The sequence below is a fragment of the Macaca mulatta genome, chromosome 7 (genome assembly GCF_049350105.2).
Source record: "Macaca mulatta isolate MMU2019108-1 chromosome 7, T2T-MMU8v2.0, whole genome shotgun sequence".
NCBI classification, from domain to species: domain Eukaryota; kingdom Metazoa; phylum Chordata; class Mammalia; order Primates; family Cercopithecidae; genus Macaca; species Macaca mulatta.
In genome coordinates, this window is record NC_133412.1 from 48479414 (window position 1) to 48503220 (window position 23807).

The window sequence follows — 23807 nt, forward strand, 5'->3', positions numbered from 1 at the left end:
TTGACACATCCCAGATACTCCAGCAGCTCCATTTCTGGGTATTAGCTGTGAAGTTGAAAACAGAGTATTTTTCCTTCTCTTTGGCTTGATTGTCTTTCACCCTTGGGGGAAAGGGAGGGGGTGCTAATGGCTTGGAGGGTGGCCAGACTATTCCATTTTGCAATCTCCAGCCACAGCTGCTAAAGAAAACTTACATTGTGTTTTCATTCTGTGGGGAAAACATGTTTTGTTTTGTATTCTTGTGTAACCATGAAACATCTGGGGTAACCTTAGCTAAAACTTCCTTCCAGTGTCGTATTTGGGCTCAATGATACAGAGAAATTTTCACCTTGAAATGTAAGCTATGACAGTGTAATAAGTTATTATGACTTGTGCTTGGATGCACACCCAGTAGGGAGCCATCCAGTTCTTACAACTCAGGCCCTCTAAACTAAAACCCCTTACCCTTATGTTACATCACACTGTCCCTTATAAATGGTCAGGGCCGAGAAAATGATATTTGGGCGCTCAGAATTAGGGAAACACTGTGAGGGCTTAGGAAGAACTCTTCAATGCTTTCAACTGGTGGCTCTCCAACTGCAGCATGCATCAGAATCACCCAAAGGGCTTGTCGAAACTCAGATTTCTGGCTCCCATCCCCAGAGTTTCTGACTCAGTAGGTCTAGGGTAGGGCCTGAGAATTTGCATTTCTAACAAGTTCCCAGGTGATGCTGATGCAGCTGGTCTGGGGACAGTAAGAATCTCAGCTTTAAACTTTTTTTAAACTTGGGTCAACCCAAATGCCGAATCGAATAAAATACAAGGAGAGGCAAAAACTATATACAGTGACAAGCTTCAGTTTCATGCTTTGTTTTGTTTTTCTAAATAGGTAAGGGCTGATGCTAAGATGAGATGACCTCATCTAATCATTGTCACTGGGAGTACAGGTTGGTATAAACATTTTAGAAAACAAATTGGCAGTAAATAAATATTTCTAGGCATTGATTCCACTTCCAGGTACCTCTAAGAAAATAATCAGAAATATGCACGAAGATTAAGGTACAGGGATGTCTATGGCAGCTTTACGTAAAATGATAGATACTTGGAAATCACATGAATATCCAATAGTTTATCAGTTATAATAATATCTCTACAGTGGAGTGTTATTAAAGTAATTGGAGAAAAAAATTTAATGACAAGAAGAAATGTTTATGATAAATTATTGTAATACGTGAAAAGCTAAGGTCATAGAGCTACATGTATCATTTATCAACTATATAATACATATGTACTTCTACAAACAGCATACCAACTAAGGAAACACACTGACATGTTAACAGTGATGATTTCTGGATAGTATTATATTTGTTCTAAGATATCATTCACTTCTTCCCTGCCTAATCTTCTAAAATAATCTATCCCACTCGAAGCCTCCCCTCTTCATAATATCCTCTTCTGGAAGGAGCTCTTAGGCTGACATATTTAAACCAAATGATCCCACCCTTTCAGTGGTAGGCGGTTGGCTGTATGGACATGTGACCCAAGGTGAACCTACTAGTGAGTGTCTATCAAACACTTTACTGCTAACCCCAGAAACTAGGGCTAGAGAGCTGTGGGATGTACATATATTGAAGTAGGGCTGGTGGGCATTTTAGGCTGTGTGCAAGCAGAGGAGGCTACTACAGGTCTGCTGCTTTATCAGCGATTACTGTCAACACAATACAGGCCCAGGAGCTAAGCAGCACACACATGCAGGAGCCCACCCACACGGGCACAAATCCTCCTTAAAAAGCAGGCAATGGGGAGAGGTTGTAAATATTAAACTGTAATACCCTTGTCTGTGTTATGCTTTCAATATTCTCCCTTTTTGCCTTGAGCTAATGAGAATGGGTTTCTCTTCTTTGCAATTGAGTCCTAAATTAACAGGTGATTTTTATTTGCTTATTTGCATGTGTTTGTTTTTTTAAAATCAATTTCCCACACTGAGTTTATTACTGATTTTATTAACAGAAAAATATTAAAATTAAAATCATGAGTTACGGCTAAAAAAAAAAAACTTATTTAGTGAAAGTTTCCTATTTGCTCACTAGCCCCTACATCCAGACCCTTTTATTTCTGACACTCCGAGCTTCAGGAAACTGAGAGGTATTCTTTGGTTTCTTTCAGTTTGGGACAAAATCCAGAGGACAATTTAAGTTTGGAGTGTGTCCAAGCAAAATTCTTTCTCTGTACTGAGCTAAGAGGATTCCAACAGCAAAGACCGATGCAGAATAAAAGATATAGAGCATGGTTTTCTCCATCGATTTATAAACATGAAGATTGGAATGGATGAGTCATCAGCAAATTGAATTGGGAGGGATTGCTGCAGAGCAGCCCACACTTTGTCATAAAAATTCTGCTGCAGTATCACACTAGCTCAACTGTGGTTTACCATTTTTAGAAACATGAGCAAATGCACTATAGTTGGTTACCACTTTTTTGTGACACTTGAGGTTCATGTGAAGTTGTATCAATCCCAAAGAGTGATACAGTTCAAGACAGGACCATTTGGTATAAGCAGTAGGTAATTTTTTTTTTTTTTTTTTTTTGAGATGGAGTTTTGCTCCTGTTGCCCAGGCGAGAGCACAATGGCGTGTAATCTCGGCTCACTGAAACCTCCACCTCCTGGGTTCAAGCAATTCTCCTGCCTCAGCCTCCCGAGTAGCTGGAATTACAGGCATGTGCCACCATGCCTGGCTAATTTTGTATTTTTAGTGGAGACGGTTTCTCCATGTTGGTCAGGCTGGTCTCAAACTCCTGACCTCAGGTGATTTTCCCACCTTGGCCTCCCAGAGTGTTGGGATTACAGGTGTGAGCCACTGCGCCCGGCCAGCAGTAGGTAATTCTTAACCCTTTCAAGGTCATCATCTCAATTTCTTCCCCACCGGGAATCAAATTGTAACTAAAAAATGATTGCAACTTGTTTTAAGAAAGATATGCTATAAGATATTTGAGGGCAGAGATGGATTCTGCCATGCTTAGTTTTATCTCTGGTTTGTTGAATGACTGAAAAAACATTCATATTGATGCTAAGAGATGAGCCTAGGGAATAAGTGCTTGGGAAGTAACTTTCCAAAGGGTCCATTTCCGGGACTGGGTTTAGAAGCTTGAGATGATGTCGAAGATAAAGTTGTGATACGCTTTAGGGTTTCCAAAAGTATGTGTTCTAAAAGGATGAGGTAATTGTCAAGAAGGAAAAATTGCTGACATTTTTAAAAAAGAGGAAGTTGAGACCAGAGAAGTTCCATAGGCAGCATCTCAGAAAGCTCTCATATCCACCGAGGAGAGTGATTTGCATCTTCAGCCATGGAGACCCTAGAGAGAAAGGGGACCTTTTCTCCAAGAGATTCTAAGACATGTGAGAGAACCGACTCTGGCTCAAAATGTCTTATAAACTTGACATAACTTTTTTTCTGAGACGGAGTCTCACTCTGTCACCTAGGCTGGAGTGCTGTGGCACGATCTCGGCTCACTGCAACCTCCGCCTCCTGGGTTCTCCTGAGGCAATTATCTGCCTCAGCCTCAAAAGTACCTGGGATTACAGGTGCCCTCCACCAAGCCCAGCTCATTTTTGTATTTTTAGTAGAGACAGGGTTTCACCATCTTGGTCAGGCTGGTCTTGAATTCCTGACCTCAAGTGATCCACCCACCTTGGCCTCCCAAGGTGTTAGGATTACAGGTGTTAGCCACTGTGCCCGGCCAACTTGACATAACTTTTAAAAATGGATTGCCAAGATGAGGTAAGTCTACACATTCAGTTGACATAATTTTGTGTAACAATTATGCTCTGCTATCTCCTCACTGAACTAAAACATCATATGTGGTCAAAATACTAACTAAAGCTGTTATACAAGAATAAAAAACAGAGGGTTATGATGAGGAGGGAACAGGAAGATAGTGATTGCCTTTTCCTTAGGGAGTCTTTACCACTAGTGTATCAGGTAGTGCTTGCTGCATGACAAACAGCCCTACAATTTAATGGCCTAAAACACAACCATTAATTCATCTCACAGTTGCATGGGTTGACTGGGCAGCTCCTCTGTCTGGGCATGCTTGGCGGATTTGCTGGACTTTCTCATCCTTCTCTGGTCAGCTGGCATGTTGGAGGCAGCCAGGTGATCTAGAATGACTTCCCTCATGTGTCTGACAGTCGGAGGGCTCTTTGCAAGGGACCAGCTGCTTCTCCACATGGAGTCTCAACCACAGTGGGCTAGCTTGAACTCAGTCACATGGTAGTCCTAGAGTTCCAAACACAGCAAGAGGACAAGCCACTTTTTTTTTTTTTTTTTTTGAGACGGAGTCTCACGCTGTTGCCCAGGCTGGAGTGCAGTGGCGCGATCTCGGCTCACTGCAAGCTCCGCCTCCTGGGTTCACGCCATTCTCCTGCCTCAGCCTCCTGAGTAGCTAGGACTACAGGCGCCCGCCACCGCGCCCGGCTAATTTTTTGTATTTTTAGTAGAGACGGGGTTTCACTGTGGTCTCGATCTCCTGACCTTGTGATCCGCCCGCCTCGGCCTCCCAAAGTGCTGGGATTACAGGCTTGAGCCACCGCGCCCGGCCGACAAGCCACTTTTAAAGCCTCAGTTTATATTACCTTTGCTAATGTCCTATTGGCAAAAGTAAGTCACATGACTAAACCAAAGTCAAGAAGTGGAGAAATCGATTTTACCTCTTGATGGGAGTGGAAGAATTTTTGGCTGTTTTTACAATCTACTGCAACTAGATGGTAAGGTTAGTAAAGAAATAAACCAATAGGTACATGGAACTGTAGAAAAGGATTGAGATATCAAGGATACAGTCCTTGACTGTAGAAACTTTACATTTCCTGGGTGTTGTTAGCAAAACAGTCTGTGAATATCATTTAGTCCAGCTAGGGAACCTTCTTTTGGGGGATTTCCCTGGGTTATGTTATCTCAGAGCCCAACATAACTTTTGGGACTCTGATCAGAACTGCAAACACCATCTTGGAACAATCCTGGAAGTGTTCTAGACGTCTGGGATCCTTCTGTTCTGACACTAATCAGGGAGGAATATCTGCAAACCCATCCCTGCTGGTTCAGGTGAGAAAGAGGATCTACCTTTTCTTCTCAAAGACAGGGACTAAGAGCCAGGAGGTACAAAGGGCAGGTGGGTGGGCAGCAATGATAGAGTAGGCTAGTTATTTGAACTGGGGTCAGGAAAAGGAAGGATGGAAATAGTAAGCCTGCTCCAAGAGGGAAGTAATCAAATTGATAATTTGATAATAAGCTGGAGACTATGACCTGGAGACAAGGTTAGGGAACATTTAAAGGGCAGGTGGAAGAAGTTTGACAGTTTCTTGAAGCAGTTTGCATTTTTTGGTTTTTTAGATGACAAGCTAGAGAAAATTCTAATCTCAGTTCTGCCACTAATCAGTTATGTGAGTATGGACAAATTGCCTCAGTTAATTTTCTCATTGACAAAACGAGTCATTTTAACTGGAAGATTTTTCTAGCTATAACACCTTCTGGGAATCTAGAAAAAGAAGAAAAGGACTGACATATATATGAAAGGAATAAGTCTACATTAGAAGGAATCCCCTTCAGAAAGCATTGGAACAAGTACCGAGGAAGATTTTCAATCTCTAAAGCTTTAAAAACATGATAGATCCCTATAATTCTTCAACAAATATTAACCGAATGACATGCTAGGCATTGTAGACAGAGTAGTCAGCGAACAACAACAGCAGCATGCCCCTGTGGTGCTTACAGGATCGTTTGAGTTTGATCAAATGGTTCTAGACAATTTCGCTAAGTAAGAGTTGCAAGCACATCCAGCTTCGTTTTGCAGGCAGGGATTATACCAGATAACTTCTCTGATCTTCAGTTTCTTCATCTACAAAATAAAAAGTGTGAACTAGATCATCCCTAAAGTTCCATTCAGCTCCAAAATTCCAATTCGGCTGCCCAGCAGTTCTTAGGTGCTTTAGCTCAGCAACTCCATCTAGTGTCTCTGTGAAATGAACTTAGAAAACATCCAGTGTACTAACTATTCACTAAAATGAGAGACCACTAAAGAGACTGGACATAATTGAAGGCTGGTCTCAGAATCAAGATATATGGGCAAGGGGTTGATGGGTTATATGTCATATTTAACATAATGTTTACAATGTGTCAGGCGCTGTTCTAAGTGGTTAGCATATATTTAATTCTCACAACAAACCTATGATCGAGGAACTAAAAACATCCCTACTTTACAGATGAGGGAACGGCCCAGAAAGGCACAGTAACCTGCCTAGCAATCGGCAGAACTAGAATGGAAACCTAGGTAGTGGGTTACAAAGTCCATCTTCTTAGTCAATATCCTTTCCTGCCTCTAGCTAAGAGTTGTGGAACACTTACCATGTGCCCAGCAGTGTTCTAAGGTTTTTCATATTGTAACTCGTTTAATCCTCTCAACAGAAATATGATGTAGGTACTAAAATCACAATTTTGCATGGGAGTAGACTCAGGCCCAGAGAGATAATGTAATTTATCTAAGTACACTATAGCTGATAAGTGTCTTGGAGCCTAGATTGGAACTTCAGTATTCAGCCAGGGTGAAGGAAGCATCCAGGCTGTTGCCATGTCCCAAGAATTTTTTTCTCCCACTTTCCTAAATGTCACCGATCATGATTCTTGGTACACAAAGGGAAGATGCAAGCAGCAAGTGCTAGACAGTTTTTTTTCTTTTTTTCTTTTTTTCTTTTTTTTTAGCATATTATCTGCAGAGCCAACTCTTGAATATTCAGAAGTTAATTCAATTAATGGATAAGACAGGCTTGGGTGCATTTTCTTAGTCTCTCCTGCTTCTCATTTTCAGATCAGTTTTGCCAGGTAAATAATGAAGACTTTAAGTGCCACAGGAGGTTTAAAAATTCTCCTTTAGGGGATCCTACATGATGGTTTCAAGGATCACTTTCATGTAAATGCCTTTGAAGGCTGCATCTCTATGGCTAACTACTCTAATTGCCTGAGAAACACATCTGCTTGTCTGTTTCATTATCTTCTGAAACTCAACATTCAGTATTCATTTAGCAAATACTCGTAAACACTTACTATGTAGGAAGAACATTTGGAAACCCCTTAGACCCTTAGAACAGTGCTTGGCACAGTTAACTACTGTCTTTACCTTCGGGTTGTGCAGAGTCCAGTGGGGGAGATTAGTAAACAGTCTCTTACAACACAAGGTGATAAATGCCGTGATGGGCTATGCATGACATGCTTTGGTAGTCTGCAGTGACATTTCATCCAGTCTTCAGAGAAGGTAAGCGTAGGGTCAGGGTAGGTTTCTCAGGCAACTCATTTCTAACATTGAAGTCAGCACCTTTCTCCCCAGACTGGCTTCTTCTTATGTCTACTAATAGTACTGCCAGTTCTTGTTACTCACGCTTGAAAACTCATTGTTTACTCTTTCCTTGTTCACAAATCCATAAAGTAACCACCATGTCCAGTCAATTCTTCCTTTTCTATCTTCTCCTTTTTTTTTTTTTTTTTTTTTTTTTGCCTTTCCTCACTCTAGGTCAATCTTTCACCGGCTCAAGCCAGGACTATTGCAAAGGCATGTCACCTCCAACAAATTTAATCCATTCCAATTCTTCCTGCACTATCCTCCAGATTCATTTGCCTGACATACTTTCCTGCCTCCAAATCTGAAAAGTTCATTCGGTGCCCAAAGGTTAAAGGCCGTTCCTCTTGTTCTGGCAACATTCTGCTTGTCGGTCTGAATCTTTCAGAACTCCCTTGTAAATCTTCAGTCTAATGATGCCACCCCCCTTCTCACTCATCCTTTGCTTTTTAAGCATCCATGTCTCTATTGACTTTTTCTGTGCCTTCAGTTCTTTGTGTTGGTTTTTAAAGCATATTTATATCCTCCCTCTCCTTAAAGGACCATTACAATTTCACCTATTTTGTGAAGCCTACCTTAAGAAACTACAGATTTTATTGCTTGAACTAGTCATTTGGCAAAATAATAGTGTATTGCTTTTTCTTTAACATGCTTTATGAAGGTATAATTTACATACAACTATTAATACAATTCATGTGTTAATGTAACCCTTATCACATTAGGGTATAAAACATTCCATCTGCCCTAAACATTTCCTTGCATACTCTTGCAGGGAATGTCCCCCTGCCCTAGTCCCAAGCAACCACTGATGGGTTCCTTTCTGTCACTATAGATTTGATTTTTTCTTTTCTAGAATTTTATACAAATAGAAATATAGAATGTGTACTTTTATTTGTGCCTGGATTTTTTTCACTCAGCATAATGCTTTCAAAATTCATCCAGATTGTTTTGCATATGTTTGTTTTATTTCTAAGAGATCATTATTTGGTTATACTTCAATTTCCTTATCCACTCACCTGTTGATGGACATTTGAGTTTTCAGACTTTGGTTCTTATGAGCATTTGTGTAAAAGTCTTTGTGTGGACATGTATTTTCTCTTGGGAAAGTACCCAGGAGTGAAATTGTTTGGTGGAATGATATGGGTATGTTACCTTCATGAAAGTTTGCCACATTGTTTTTCAAAGTGCTTGTAGTATTTTTATATTATTACCAGCAATGTAGGAGAGTTCCAGTTGCTATTGCCCTCCAACACTTTGTTATTTTAAACTCTTTGCATTTTCCATATTGTAAATGAAACTGGTTTTTTATCTCACTTTCCAACTGTTCATTGCTAGCATATAGAAATAAAGTTGATTTTTGCACATTTGATTTGCTAAACTCACTTACTGGTTCTAGTAGCTTTTTAATAGATTTCTTAGGAGGTTCTATGTACATAATCATATCATTTCTAAAAAAAGGACAACTTTATTTCCTCCTTTTAAACATCTATGCATTTTGTTTTTCCATCTTTCTTCCTTTCTGCCTTCTTTCCTTTTTTTCCCTTTGCCTTTATTGCACCGACTAGGATCTTCAGTATGATGTTGAATAAAAGTGTTGAAGAATGGACATCCTTACCTTTTTCTTGATGTAGGGATAAAGCTTGTAAGGGAACATTACCTATGGATATTAGTGGCATATATTCATGGCTGCTATTAGGTGAAGAAAGTAAATTCCTTTCTATTCTTAGTTTGTTGGTAGGTTTTATCATGAATAGATGTTGACTTTTGTCAAATGTTTTTTAAATCTAGTAAGATGAAGGTGACACGATTTTTCTCTTTCGTTCTCTTAATATGGTGAATTACGTTGATTGGTTGCTGAATGTGAAACCAACCTTGTGTGGCTGAGCTAAACTCTACTTAGATGTGATATATTATTTCTAAAATATATTGCAGGATATGTTTGCTAATAGTTCGTTAAGATACACATATAACTTCACAAGGGATGTTGGTTTATAATTTCTTTTCTTGCAATGCCTTTGCCTAGTTTTGGTAATAGGTTAATGCTGAACTCATGAGATGGAAAGTGTTCTCTAGTCCTTTTCTCTTAGAAGAGCTTGTATAAGGTTGGTATTCTTTCTTATGTTATTTGACAGAATTTAAAAGTGAAGTCTTCTGGGCCTAGAGTTTTCTTTGTGGAAAGGATTATAATTGCAAATTCAATTCCTTTAACAGATACAGGCACTTCAGACTTTCTGTTTCTCCCTGTGCCAGTTTCAATAGCTTGTCTGCTTTAGTTCTAGAATTTCCATTTGGTTCTTTTTTTAGTTTCCATTTCTCTGTTGAGATTCCTCCTATCTCTTCATTGTGATTACATTTTCCTCTTGGAATATATTTATAATAACTGCTTTAAAGTTCTTGTCTACCAATTCCAACTTCTGGTCATCTTTGGGTTGGTTTCTATGATTCCTTTCTGTCTTGATATTAGGTCACACTTCCTAATTTCTTCACATGACTAGTAATTTTATATCTTATACAGGACATTTTGGATGACAAATTGTTATCTTCTTCCTAAACACTTGAATTTTGTTGTAACAGCTGGTTAACTTGGCTGGACTCAAACTCCAAACTCTATTTCCACTGTGATGCTAAGACTTGCACCTGTTGTTTTATGCTGGGCCCCCAGAGGTCACAACACAGGCATAGCTCATGATTAGTCAGAGGTTTGGGTGGAGTTTATAAGAGATTTGGGGCCTCCTCCCCTCTGGGTTTCCTCTTTGCCATGACTTGCCCCATCACTTTTCACTCTGGCAGCACTGAATTCCTACCTCTGATTCCTCAGGCCAATAAGACTGCAGCTTTCCAGAAGTCCCACAGAGGAATATTTTTGACTGAATAAGATTTACGTTCACATACTCTTGACATGTCCCTCATCTCTCACCTGAAGCCCAATGATTTTTCTTTTTTTTTCTTTTTTTTTTTTTTGAGACGGAGTCTCGCTCTGTCTTCCAGGCTGGAGTGCAGTGGCCAGATCTCAGCTCACTGCAAGCTCCGCCTCCTGGGTTTACGCCATTCTCCTGCCTCAGCCTCCCGAGTAGCTGGGACTACAGGCGTCCGCCACCTCGCCCGGCTAGTTTTTCGTATTTTTTAGTAGAGACGGGGTTTCACCGTGTTAACCAGGATGGTCTGGATCTCCTGACCTCGTGATCTGCCCGTCTCAGCCTCCCAAAGTGCTGGGATTACAGGCTTGAGCCACCTCGCCCGGCCGAAGTCCAATGATTTTTCATGTGTTTTCAAGTAAGTTTAAGAAATAAATACTGGCAGATAATTAAACCAGTCATAAGAACACATTTAAAATAGAATTTAAGCCCAGAATAAAAATTCCTGATTGCAGCCTCTGATACCGTAACATGGTCTGGTCCTATATACCACTCCAACTTCATCTCTTACCATTCTTTGCCTCGTTCATTATCTCTAGCCACCCTAGTCTTCTTACTGTTCCTCAAACACACCAGAGCAACCGCTATTCCTATCACCTGGAATTCTCTTCCCTCAGATCATTGCATGGTCACTCCTTCTGATATCCAGGTCTCTGATCATACATGCTCTCCTTAGAGAGGTCTTTTCTGATTACCCTATCAAAAACAGCTCAACAAACCTCTCCCCCCACCTCAATTAACATCTTCTACTTTATCTTCTTCAAAGCACTAATCACTATCTGAAATTATTCATTCGTTTTCTTGTTAATTGTCTGGCTCCCCCACTAAAAGGTAAGCACCAAGAGGCCAGAATCTTTGTCTTAATCACCAATGTATCCTTAGTGAACAGTTGTCCGGCATAGAGTATATGTTTGATAAATACTTATGAATAAATAAATGAAGAATGAGATGGGAAGTACTAAGGTAAATCTAAATTTTCCTCCCAACTAAACTGATCTAGCAACAAAATAAATTAAAATTATTTGTGCAAAAATCAAACAGTATAATATAAACTATGAGTTCCTTATATGTCATTTAAAATAAAGCCAGTATTTCCTTTTACTGTGTAGGGCAGTGAAACATTACACAATAAATTATGAAATCATGTAAATCAACAAATCAAGTACAAATACTCAATTGGTAGAAGAAGGAAACTAAGTGAAGAGTGAAAAAACAGTGTTGACATGGCTGTCAAAACTGTTTAACATATAGAAATGAAGTAGATTCATGGCAGTGAAATTTGGGGACAAATGGGCATGTAACTTCATTATGGTTTGAATTAAGGAGATAGGCTATTTCAAAGCTCAAAGGGTACTTATTGATGGTATTTAGCTTCAGAAGATTTATATGATTCATTTTAAAACATAATGCTCTCTTAAAACAGGCCAGGTCCAGTGACTCATGCCTGTAATCCCAGCACTCTGGGAGACCGAGTGGCAGGATTGCTTGAGGCCAGGAGTTTGAGACCAGCCTGGGCAACGTAGTGAGACCCCATCTTTACAAAAAATTTAAAACACAAATTAGCTGGGTATGGTGGCGCACACCTATAGTCCAAGGTGCTTGGGAGACTGAGGTGGGAGGATCATCTGAGCCCAGGAGTTTGAGGTTACAATGAGCTATGATTGCACCACTGCATTCCAGCCTAGGCAACAGAACAAGACCCTGTCTCTCAAACAAACAAGCAAACAAACAAAAAACAGTCATCTCAAATTCAAGTCAAAATAGCAATAACAATAATGAAAGTAATAATAATGCTATGTTTTTACACAATCATTGTTCAGGCTCACAACTCCTATTAATATTTTATTTTATTTTCCTTAAAATTAAAATTACACTATTCAAATTAAAGCAGACATAAAATTAGATTTGGAAGAAAATAACTTTGATGTATTATTTAAACCTTCTAGGATAAAAATACATGCAAATTCTTCTAATCATCCAGAACTAAGAAGACATATGAGGTGTAAAATGGATATTTATTTTTGTTATTCTCAATGGAAGATCAAAGTTATAGTATGGTTCTCAGAAACTATTGTAACAGTTTACTTCATGGTCCAAAATTGCCATAGAAATTTTTCCTGGTGAATGGCAGATGGGGCAGCTAATATTTCCATGTTTATTTCTCAAATGTAGAATTCAAAAGAGAAGTGTCGACGAAAAAAAACCTAACACCTGCAATGGGAATACGTTAGAAATGTAGTATTTTTTTTTTTCATGATGTTAATGATTCTAATCTAAATTAATCAAGCTAATTAATGTGTTGCAGTAAGCACTGATGCAAACAGATTTCATTAATAAGTTAATGTAAGTATATGAAAACTCTATCTCTAAATTGATTCCCTTTGAAAAATTTCTGTAAGAACCATAGATTCATCAGAAATGCTCACAGGACAGATCCATATATGTTACAAATGGACAAACTAATAAGTAAATAACATAAAAAATAGTCAAGGGTAGATGTCCTGGCTTCACTACCAAATCATTTAGTAGTGTCAGGCTTGGCTGTGCTCACTGTTACTGTGTTATTGCTCTATACCTTCAAATTATTTAGAAGAGTAGTGACATTCTAACTAGCAAATGTCAAGTCCCGTAGGAGCACTGCTTCTGAACTAAGCTTAAATAAATATTCAATGCTTAATTTTGATTAGGAAATGTTGTTGATATTGTGGTTTTGCTTTGTAATCTGATTTCTACCAAAAGGATTAAAAGAAAGAAAAAAAAAAAGGTGAAAGTAGAGAATAGGCATGTTTGTGGATAGGGATTATCTTCATTGTGTTGGCAAGCAAGCAAATTTTGCCTTAGAGCTAAACAAATTTTGCTGATACTCAACTGTCAAATTATCTTGAGGTGAAAGATTTATAATAGCAAAGAGATAATTATGTGAGTAAAGATTTGAAAATCTATAGCACATCAGAGCATTTGATGTTGAGTTTTTAACATGTTTCTTCTTTCACCTGTACAGCTATATAAGACAAATCACTCTGTTCACTCTTGATATCCCAGTCTGTATCTGTTTCTGAATCACTGGAGTAAATGTCAAAGAGAGAGGAAGCTCTAGACCACAATTCATCTGTCTGAGTAGTTGCATTACACAGTCTTTTTCCAAACGCTTTCACTTTGGCTTGAATACCTGAAAGAGAATAAGCATAAGTACCTATGAGTTAGACTTTGCTTTTCATATATCTTTAATATACAAAAGATCGATTCAATTGCTTAATCCATTGAAGAGTCAAAACATACCCACACTACGGTGACGGGGCCTTTTCAAAGAAATTTGTGTACTTTTATGCACTGGGCCTTCTTCACAGTGAGTAGGTACTGAAGTGACAGTATTAGATGGATTATCAGCATGGGGTTGGGTTTGCACAACTTCATTTTCACACGTAATCTAAAAATATAAATCGGAGGAGAAATATATTAAAGTTTACCTTATAGGGTTTTATCTTTCAAAAGTTACAAGTAGTAAAAGAGTATAGCTGAAAATTTTCAGTCACATATTAGTAAGGCTGATACTTGAACCTAGGCAAGGTGACTCTATAGTCCAAGCTTTCATGAATTCTGCCATACTGTCTTTTTTCCACTTATAAATCATGAACTCTGGTCAGCCAGAATGTATAAGCTATTTGCTTACAACTAATTATTTTTTTCTTAAATCAACAGCTAGAAGAGATAATACTTTTTTTATTTTTTGAGACAGAGTTTTGCTCTTGTTGTCCAAGCTGGAGTACAATGGTGCGATCTCAGCTCACTGCAATCTCCGCCTCCCAGGTTCAATTGATTCTCCTGTCTCAGCTTCCCAAGTAGCTGGGATTACAGGCAGGTGCCACCATGCCTGGCTAATTTTTTTGTATTTTTAGTAGAATCACGGTTTCACCATGTTAGTCAGGCTGGTCTCGAACTCCTGACCTCAGGTGATCCACCCGCCTCGGCCTCCCAAAGTGTTAGGATTATGGGCGTGAGGCACCGCGCCCAGCCGAGATAATATTATTAGTATTAACTAATTTGATATCTTAGCAGTCATATTATTCTAGAAAACCTAATCATTTGTTCTTTATGCTTTATAGAGGACTCCTTTAATAAGATAAATGACTTTTAATACTTTCCTGAGAAAAATTACATTGTGAAATGGATTTTTTTCTTTTCTTTTCCTTTTTTTTTTTTTTTTTGGAGACAGGGGTCTCCGTCTGCCACCCAGGCTGGAGTGCAGAGGCATGATCTTGGTTCACTGCAACATCCACCCCCTGGGTTCAAGCAATTCTCGTGCCTCAGCCTCCCAAGTAGCTGGGATTACAGATGCCTGCCACCATGCCTGGCTAATTTTTTGTATTTTTAGTAGAGATAATGTTTCACCATGGTGACCAGGCTGGTCTCAAACTTCTGACCGCAGGTGATCCGCCTGCCTCAGCCTCCCAAAGTGCTGGGATTACGGGCGTGTGCCATTGTGCCAGGCGGTGAAATTTGATTTGTGGGGGAAGTAATATGGGTCAGAGGTAGAAAGAGGGAGGGTTTTGATATGTAAAAGGTAATATAAGACAGGGTACCTACAGATTATGTGGAAGAGGGTAAGAAATATCTGGAAAAGTCAAGAGGGCCTGGGAGGAGAGAAAATAAGTGATAGAGAAATGAAAACAAAATTAAAGTGTTTAGCAGTAGTGGCAGCTGCCTTCAAACCACTGAAAAAATATTTTAGTAGGTGTCTTTGGTGGCTGTACCATAGGCCCAGGCTATTGATACCCAAGTTAAAGAAACTTTGTGGCCAGGCACAGTAGCTCATGCCTCCCAGCACTTCGAGAGGCGGAGGCATGTGGATTACTTGAGGTCAGGATTTCGAGATCAGCCTGGCCAACATAGTGAAACCCCATCTCTACTAAAATACAAAAATTAGCTGGTGTGGTGGCACATCAGCTACTTGGGAGGCTGAGGCACAATAACTGCTTCAAACCGGGAGGCAGAGGTTGTTGCAGTGAGCAGAGATCACACCACTGCACTCCAGCCTGGGTAACAGAGTGAGACTCTGTTTCAAACACACACATACCCACACACAGGAAAAAAAAAAAAAAAAAAAAAAAGATACTTTGTAAAGAAATTTTTGTGAAGAGTCCCTTTGTAACATGATTCTTATTTAAAGGGTTTATCTCCATGTTTAAAAAATCATGACCAATTTTCACTAGTTATATCTACGTCTAAGTCAAGCATTGTCAAAGTCCAGAATAAGCACATATTTCTTTACAAAGAGGTGTATTCTGGATAAAATCGAGTTTTAGAAATTTAATCAGGGTTTGAAAAATAACTTTTGTTCTCTTTATAACAATAATACATTTTTTACTGCAAAAATTTGCATCATACAGAGAAGCAAAAATAAACTAAAAATTTGTCATAATCTCATAATCCATAGCTAAAACTTTATATTTTGATGTTTTTTGTCTTTTTCTGTGTATTTTTAAAAATTGAGATAATATAATGCTTTATAACCTAGTTTTGCCACTTATTTTATATATCATCTTTCTATGTTATTAAATATTCTACATCATAATTTTTATTGCCACATAGGAATGTATTATACAGATATACTACAATTTATTAAAACAATCCGTATTACTAGAAATATTTGAACATAAATCTCCTACGTAGATATCTGATTGCTTCTTCAGATTAAAAGCTTAGAGGCAGAATTTCCAAGCATGTATTAATCCACTAGGACATGAGTCAAAAGAAAATATCTAGAATGAGGCAGAAAGAGACAAAAGGAAAACAGAAAATACAGAAAATGTCATAATAGACATAGGGGATAAGATTTCAGAGTATAACATAAAATGGGGCAGACACAGTATTTGAACAAATAACAGCTGAGAATTTATCAAAATGGATAAAAGGCATTAAGTCATGGTTTTGCAAAAGTACTATAAACCTTTTCTATTTATCAAAATAAAAACAACAGAAACCAAACCTATGCACACTACAGTAAAACTGGAAAATGAAGAGAAAAACTTAACAGCAGTCAGAGGAAAAAAGATACATTCTCTTCAATGGAGTAACCATAAGACAGAATAATGCCTAAACTTTTTTTTTTTTTCTTTTGAGACGGAGTCTCGCTCAGTCGCCCAGGCTGGAGTGCAGTGGCGCGATCTCGGCTCACTGCAAGCTCCGCCTCCTGGGTTCATGCCATTCTCCTGCCTCAGCCTCCCAAGTAGCTGGGACTACAGGCGCCCGCCGCCACGCCCGGCTAATTCTTTGCATTTTTAGTAGAGACGGGGTTTCACCATGTTAGCCAGGATGGTCTCGATCTCCTGACCTCGTGATCCTCCCGCCTTGGCCTGCCAAAGTGCTGGGATTACAGGCGTGAGCCACCGTGCCCGGCCATGCCTAAACTTTTAAGGACAACACAGAAAAGACTGAAAGTAGAAGGATGGAAACAGATGTACTATACAAACACTAAGTTAAAGAAACCTGGTGTTGCTATATTAGCACTATATACCTAGTAACATAGCCATGCAAGTTTGATTCAAAATATATACATACCTAATAACATTGCTAATAACCTAATAACTTCAAGATATAGACCACAAAATGGGTAGAATTTGAAGATTAATATGTAAATTCAAAATCGCAGTGGAAGATTGCAACATCACTTTCTTAGTAATTAATTGAATAAGATAAAAATTCCAAAAGGATATAGGAAATTTAAATATGATTAATAGACATAGCGGAACACTATCCAAGTGCAGTACGCACATTCATCTCAAGTACATATGGAACATTTAAAAAACTATTTTGGGCATGTTACAAGTTTCAACAAATTTCAAAAGAGTAAGTCCATATATTGTAGTTTCTCTGGCAGTAGTGTAATTGACCTAGAAATCTATTGCAAAAATTTAACTAAAAAATGCCCAGAGATATGGCAATTAAAAAATATACTTCTAATTAACCCTCAAATAAAATATACAATCACGATGGAAATTAGATAATTTGTACTAAATAATAATAAAAATACTCCATACCTAAAACTTGTAAGATTCAGTAAAGCCATGTTAGGTGGGGACTTACAATCTTCAATGCACATATTAGGATAAAAAAATTAATTGGGCTTAATTTAGGTTGGATTTATTAATATCATGCAAAAAGTATTCCACAAAATATCTCGAACATATCCCCCTCTCAGGACCCAGGTTTTCCTCTATCAACACCATTCTACTGAATTCTACATTTGGGAAATCAGCTTGTGAAACTTAGCTGCGCCATTTACCATTCACCATAAAAATTCTGAAAATCAATGATATAATTTAACTTCGTAAGAAGTTAAAAACAGAGCAGTGGACAAAATTTTAAAATGTAGAGGAAGGGAATAATAAATAAGTGAAATAAATGAAAAAAAATTCTAGAAAGAAGATCAACAAGGCAAAGTTTCTTCTCTGAAAAAACTAATAAAAATCGATAAACTGGTGGGGCGCGGTGGCTCACGCCTGTAATCCCAGCACTTTGGGAGGCTGAGGCAGGTGGATCACTGGAGGTCAGTAGTTTGAAACCAGCCTGGCCAAGATGGTGAAACTCCATCTCTACTAAAAATACAAAAATTAGCCAGAAATGGTGGCAGGCACCTGTAATCCCAGCTACTCGGGAGGCTGAGACAGGAGAATTGCTTGAACCCTGGTGGCAAAGGTTGTAGCGAGCCGAGATTGAGCCACTGCACTCTAGCCTGTGTGACAGAGTGAGCCTCCGTCTAAAAAAGAAAAAAAAAAAAATCAATAACCCATCTGGTGAAGCTGATCAAGAAAAAATGAAAAAGCAAAAATTACTTCGCTCAAACAGAATTTTTTCAAATACAAGATTATCATGAAGGTTTTGTGTCAATACATTTAAAAATTTAGATGGAACAGACAAATTAAAAAACACTATTTATCAAAATGGATAAACAAAATACTATTTATCAATATGGATAAACAAAAGAACTCTGAATAATATTATAACAAAGCAATTGAATCCATCATAAAAAACCTTTCCAAAAGGAAAACTCCTGTCTTATCAATGAGTTCTACCAAATATTAATACCAAATTTATTAATGCATATATAATGGCATTTTATATAAACACTCCAGAGAATGAAAAAAGAGAGAACAATTCCAAATCTGTTGGCATAATCTTCATACCAAACCTGAGAAAGGCATTCCAAGAAAGAAAATAACTGTAGACCAGTTTCACTCATGCACACCGATACAAAAATCCTAAATATTTTATTTTAGTTAATATTTTATTAAGCAATATGGGAAAGGAATAAAGCACTTTGACCAAGTTGAGTTTATTTTAGCCATGGAAGTTTGATTCTATATTTTAAAATCAAGCGATATAATTTACTATAATTTACTATATTAACATAATAAAAATGTTATCCTTAATAGATTCAGAACAACCATTTGATAAAATTCACCATTATTTATAATTTAAACTAGGAATAAAGGGGAACATTTCTTTTTATTACAAAGAGAGCTATAAAAAAGTATAGTAAAAATCATATCAAATGGGGAAATATTAAAGGTTTTTCCTCTGAAATTAGGAATGAGAAAAGGATTCCCCTCACCTCTTCTGTTCCCCACACTGTACTGGAAGTTCAAGCCAGTGCAACAGGAAGAATATGAAATAAAAACACGAACATCAAACACTTTTTTCAGATGATATTTTTGTACATGTATAAAATTCAAGAGAATTTATAAACTATTGAAATTAATAAGTGAGTTTAACAAGATTTTTGGATACAAGTTCAATAAAAATTAATTTATCAATATATACTTATAGATTATAAAATTTAAAATACCACTTATAGTAGCAAAATCAAATAGCTGTGAATAAATCTAATGAAAGATATATAAGACCTCTATATCAAATACCATGAGTAACTTTTAAGAGAAATTTAAAAACCCAAATAAATGGAGATATGCGTTCATGGATTAGAAGAATCAATATTGTCAATATGCCATTTATTCCCACATTCATTTATGAATTCCATGGAGTCATAATCAAAATCCTAGTACATAATTTGTGAAAATTGACAAACCAATTCTGAAATGTATCTAGAAATCTAAAGAGCCCAACATAGTCAAAATATCCACAAATATGAACAAGAGGTATTAATAAATTGGATATTAATTCTTAATAAAGCTATATAAGACACTGTGATATTTTTGCTAAGACAGGCAAACAGATAAGTGAAACAGAATAAAGTATGTGGAAACAGACCTATGCATATAAAGGGCACTTGATTTATGACAAAGTTGACATTGCAAGGCCAAGAAGAAATGCTAGTAGTTTCAGTAAAAGATGCTGAGTCAAATGGGTATCAATGTTGGGAAAAATGAAACTTAAATCCTACCTCACACCAAACACAAAAATCAATTCTGAATTAGATCTAAATATAAAAAGTAAAAACAACAAAGTTTATTACAAACAGCATAGTAGAATGTTTTAAGTATTAAGCATAAAGAAAATTATTGGTAATTTGAACTACATCAGAATTAAGAACTTCAGTACATCAAAAGACATTATTAAGAACCAAGAGGCAACCCACAGTGGGAAATGATAACATTTAACTGAAAAAGGACTTCGAGGTAGAATCTATTAAAAATTCTAAATCAACAAGAAAAGCCAGACGATCCAACAGAAAAATGGGCTAGATTTAAAAGGGCATGTCACTGAAAGCTACCCAAATATCCAATTAATATTTGAAAAGGTATTTCCTTACTAATTTCATCAGTAATCAGGGGATGAAAAACAAAAACACTACTACCCACTCTGCAAATGGACTCAGATGTGAAAGACTAGAAATCCCACATATGGGCAAGAATGTGGAACAATGGAAACTATCATACTTCTGGTAGAAGTGTAAATTTGTACAAGTATTTTAGAAAACTATTTGGTATTATCTACTGAAGTTTAATACTATGATCCAGCAATTCTAGGTAGATTTCCTCAGAAATGTGTGCACATGTGGACCAAAAGACATGTACAAGAAAGTTTATAGTAGTATTACTTATGATATTCCCAATGGGTAACAACCCAAATGTTCAACAATAGACAGATAAATTTTGGTATAGTCATACAATGGAATACTACATAACAATGAAAATGAACTACTGTTATATGCAATAATATGGATATAGTGACTCCTGGGGTGCTAGCAATGTTCTGTTTCTCTGACCTGGGTTGTGGTTATACATGTTCAGTTTATGATAATTTAATACTTGTCCACTTAAGATTTGTTCACTTTTCTGTGTATTTGCTATAGTTCAAGTAAACAACTTAAAAAATTCAGTTGGGTTTTTAAAAAAAGAATGCACAATTAACAGTTAAGGGAAAACAATAATCAAGTCCCTTTCTTTCCTTGGAAGTGGTGTCTTATCTTTTCTGAAGCCCCCAAGGATATTTAACATTCACATTTGTATTTATCTATATATAGCACCAAGCACCCAGAACAGTGACTACAATAGCTCCTCAATAAATGTTGTAGAATGACTGGAAATATGATTTGTAGACAGCTAGTCCTGGGATTAGGAAGAAAAACATTGGGTGGGGGAAGAAGTCAGATAGACAAGCCAATTTTTTAGCGATGTGATTAGGGTTCTCTATCCAGACCAGGCTGAACATTTATTGCTATTAACTCAAAATCTTTTTTTTTTTTTTAACCTTATATACTTTTAAAGTGACTATTTTAGAACTCACGCATTTTTCTCGTAATTCAGCAAGTATATTAATGTACTATGGATTGTTATAAATGTTGGCTGGTTACACTTACTAAATGGAAAACAGATTTATTATGTATGCTGGATCTGTTTCCCAATGGTTAGTTTTGATGGGTTATAAAGACTTTGGTTGTTGGACTAGCTTGGCTTTTCTTCTCCAAGTTTTTGGTTAGGTTGTATAATTATGAAGAAGAAAAATGGTGTAGGGGGATGTGTGGGGCACATGTTTAGTATTTATCTCTCTTGCTATACACATATATATGTACATGGATGTACATGTTTGGGCAAAGTTTGTATAGGTGGTGATGGTAGACAGATGGTTCAAGGAAAGGACAGCTATCTTGACAGATATACAGCTTGGTGAGGAGGGAAACTGGCAGATAATTGAAAATTCAATTATAATGCAAAAAAATTGTTCTTATAATCATGTAATCATTCCATAAATTTTTATTCAACTACTTAAATTTGAAAATATTGTTTTAGGCACTGCAATACAATGGCAAAGAAATCAGACATGATCCTAGCTCTCATGGAGCTTACATTCTAATGCGAGAAACAAATATTAAGCAAACTACACAATTATTTCATGGCAATTACGGTAAGTGCTACTGAAGTATCTGTACTATTGAATCACATGAAGTACACGAAGAATGAGAGTACATAGAACTAAGTGATCAAGGGGAAAGATGTTTAGCTGACTTTTAAGGGAAAAAGACTTAATCGGTAGTGATGGGAGTGGGGGGGGGGGCATAGTTCCAGGATATTATAATACATAGAACAACTGAGCAAGTCTTGTTGGTAGGAAGTAATATAGTATGTCCAAGAACTGAAAGGTCAGCATGATGGTACACGGTGAGCAACAGGGACAGTGGCCTTGGATAGGGCTAGTGTGGTATGCAGGGGGAAAAAGCATGCGGGACCATGTAAATTGGGTTAATAATTTTGTTCTTTATCTTAATAATTGCAGGATGCCATTAAAGGGTCTTAAACACCCACCCCAATGTAGGAAGCAGGTTAGTACTGCAGAAAGAGTGTTGGTCTGGCAACTGGACCTAAGTAAGGATTACAAACTCCTGAGGAAATTACTAACCTCTTGCTATAATTTAATCTGTGTCATGGTGGTAAGGCTGAAATTTATCACAAGGAAGGCTGGAAAGTTTTCTTTAAAATGGTAAGTGGGGAAGAAGGTAGTAGTAACCAGATGCAAAATAAGTGCAAACAATGTTTAGAAGGAACAGAAAAGTAGGCAGAAGAGAGCAAGATGGGGAAATTCAGCTCACCAGGGATACTGAACTTAAAGGCAGCTAGAGCTAGTAACAGTCAAAAGGAAGTTTAGGGGTGGGAAGGGATTTATTAGCAAGCTCCATCTTCATCTGTAGCTCCACATCTCCTTCGCCCCATCATCTGTGACACAAATAAGGGACTTTCCTCAAGTTTATGTAATGTTATGCAAACACAGTTTCAAGCACCCCAATCCTGGAGATTTGCTCAAATTAAACGCTTTCTATTTAAAAACCCTGGAGCGGGAGTGAAAGCAACTCAGTAATCTGCAGGACAAGGCTGTGTGTGTGTGTGTTTTTTGGGGAGGAGCAGTTAGAAGGAATTAACTGGGTTACTTAATTCCAAAGTGTTAGTGCTAAATGGGACCTTGGAGATCACCTCTAAAGTACACTCCTAAATTTGCAGATTAGAAAACAGGAACTTTGGAGATGAGGTGCTTTTCCCAAGGTGACACTAAGTGGAGGAGCCCAGTCAGAGTCCAGGGGTCCTTCCAAAACCCTCGGTGGTCTCTCTTTACCTGTGAAGCCGCAGCCTGCTTCCCAGCTCGTGGACGTGTACAGGAGACTGCATCTGGGACAGTCTCAGAATGCCTGGCTGCCTGGAGCTCTCCTCCCGTGTCCGGGCGGCCTGCTTGGTCTCTCTCCTCTTCCCCCTTAGATGCCGGGGCGGGCACTCGGTGCAGGGTGGGCACGGCGCCTGCCACTAGCCTCAGGCGCTGGGAGAAGCGCAGGTTCTTCTGGATAACCGAAGAGACGTCAAAACAGGCTGGGGCAAAGTGGTCAGAGCAGATGACCGAGCGGTCATTGCCTCCGTACCAGTCGGCGCGGCAGCCCCGCACGAAGCGGTCCCAGAGCAGCCGCACGGCCCGGTCTTTGGGGAAGCGGAACAGCGACTTCCCAGACTTGGTGGTGTTGCCGCAGTGGGCGGCCACACAACGGGCCGGCATGGCGGCCGTCTTCGGTGCGCGGGAGCCGGGCTCCCTGGACCTTCGCCCTTGGGCACGCTCCTCGCAGCTGCCTCGGCGAGGCACGTCCTCTCCTCCTCACCTGTCCCCTCTGGGTCGGGATCGTTTCCTTCCCTACCTCTGGCCACCGGAAGTGGCGATCTGGGGCCCCCAATGGGAGGGCTCTTCGATGTCTTCCTCCTCCTCCTCCCTGCACTGCTCCCCAGGAGCAGGTGGACACAAGCAGAGGGATACAAATTTCGCGCGGGCAGCGCTGAGGTAGGCCGTAAAGAGGAACGGACCGGAAGTGGTGGTTGTCATAGCCACCAATGTGGCCAGGCTCTTCCCAAGCTTATCCTCCTCCCAATACTCCCGCTCTGTTTTTATGAGGCCGGAAAAATAGAACGAGGAAGTGGTGACGCACTGGGCTCTCACGAATACAACCAGAAGCTACAACAACTGCGTGGCCCTATGGATTCGGGAGAGGTCCAGACCGGAAATGGCCGTTTCCATGGTAACCCTGAGCCGGTTGCCTGGGAG

General features: G+C 38.6%; 1 protein-coding gene across 1 annotated transcript; it reads right to left on the reverse strand.

Moving 5' to 3' along the window:
* Positions 1-12106: 12106 nt before the first annotated feature.
* THAP10 (THAP domain containing 10) lies at positions 12107-23738 on the reverse strand. The gene is made up of 3 exons (XM_001089200.5): positions 22842-23738; positions 13557-13704; positions 12107-13446 (listed from the first exon to the last, which is right to left on the reverse strand). Exons 1-3 carry the CDS (start codon positions 23268-23270, stop codon positions 13250-13252), a joined length of 774 nt encoding a protein of 257 aa, XP_001089200.2. The 5' UTR covers positions 23271-23738; the 3' UTR covers positions 12107-13249.
* Positions 23739-23807: the final 69 nt, after the last annotated feature.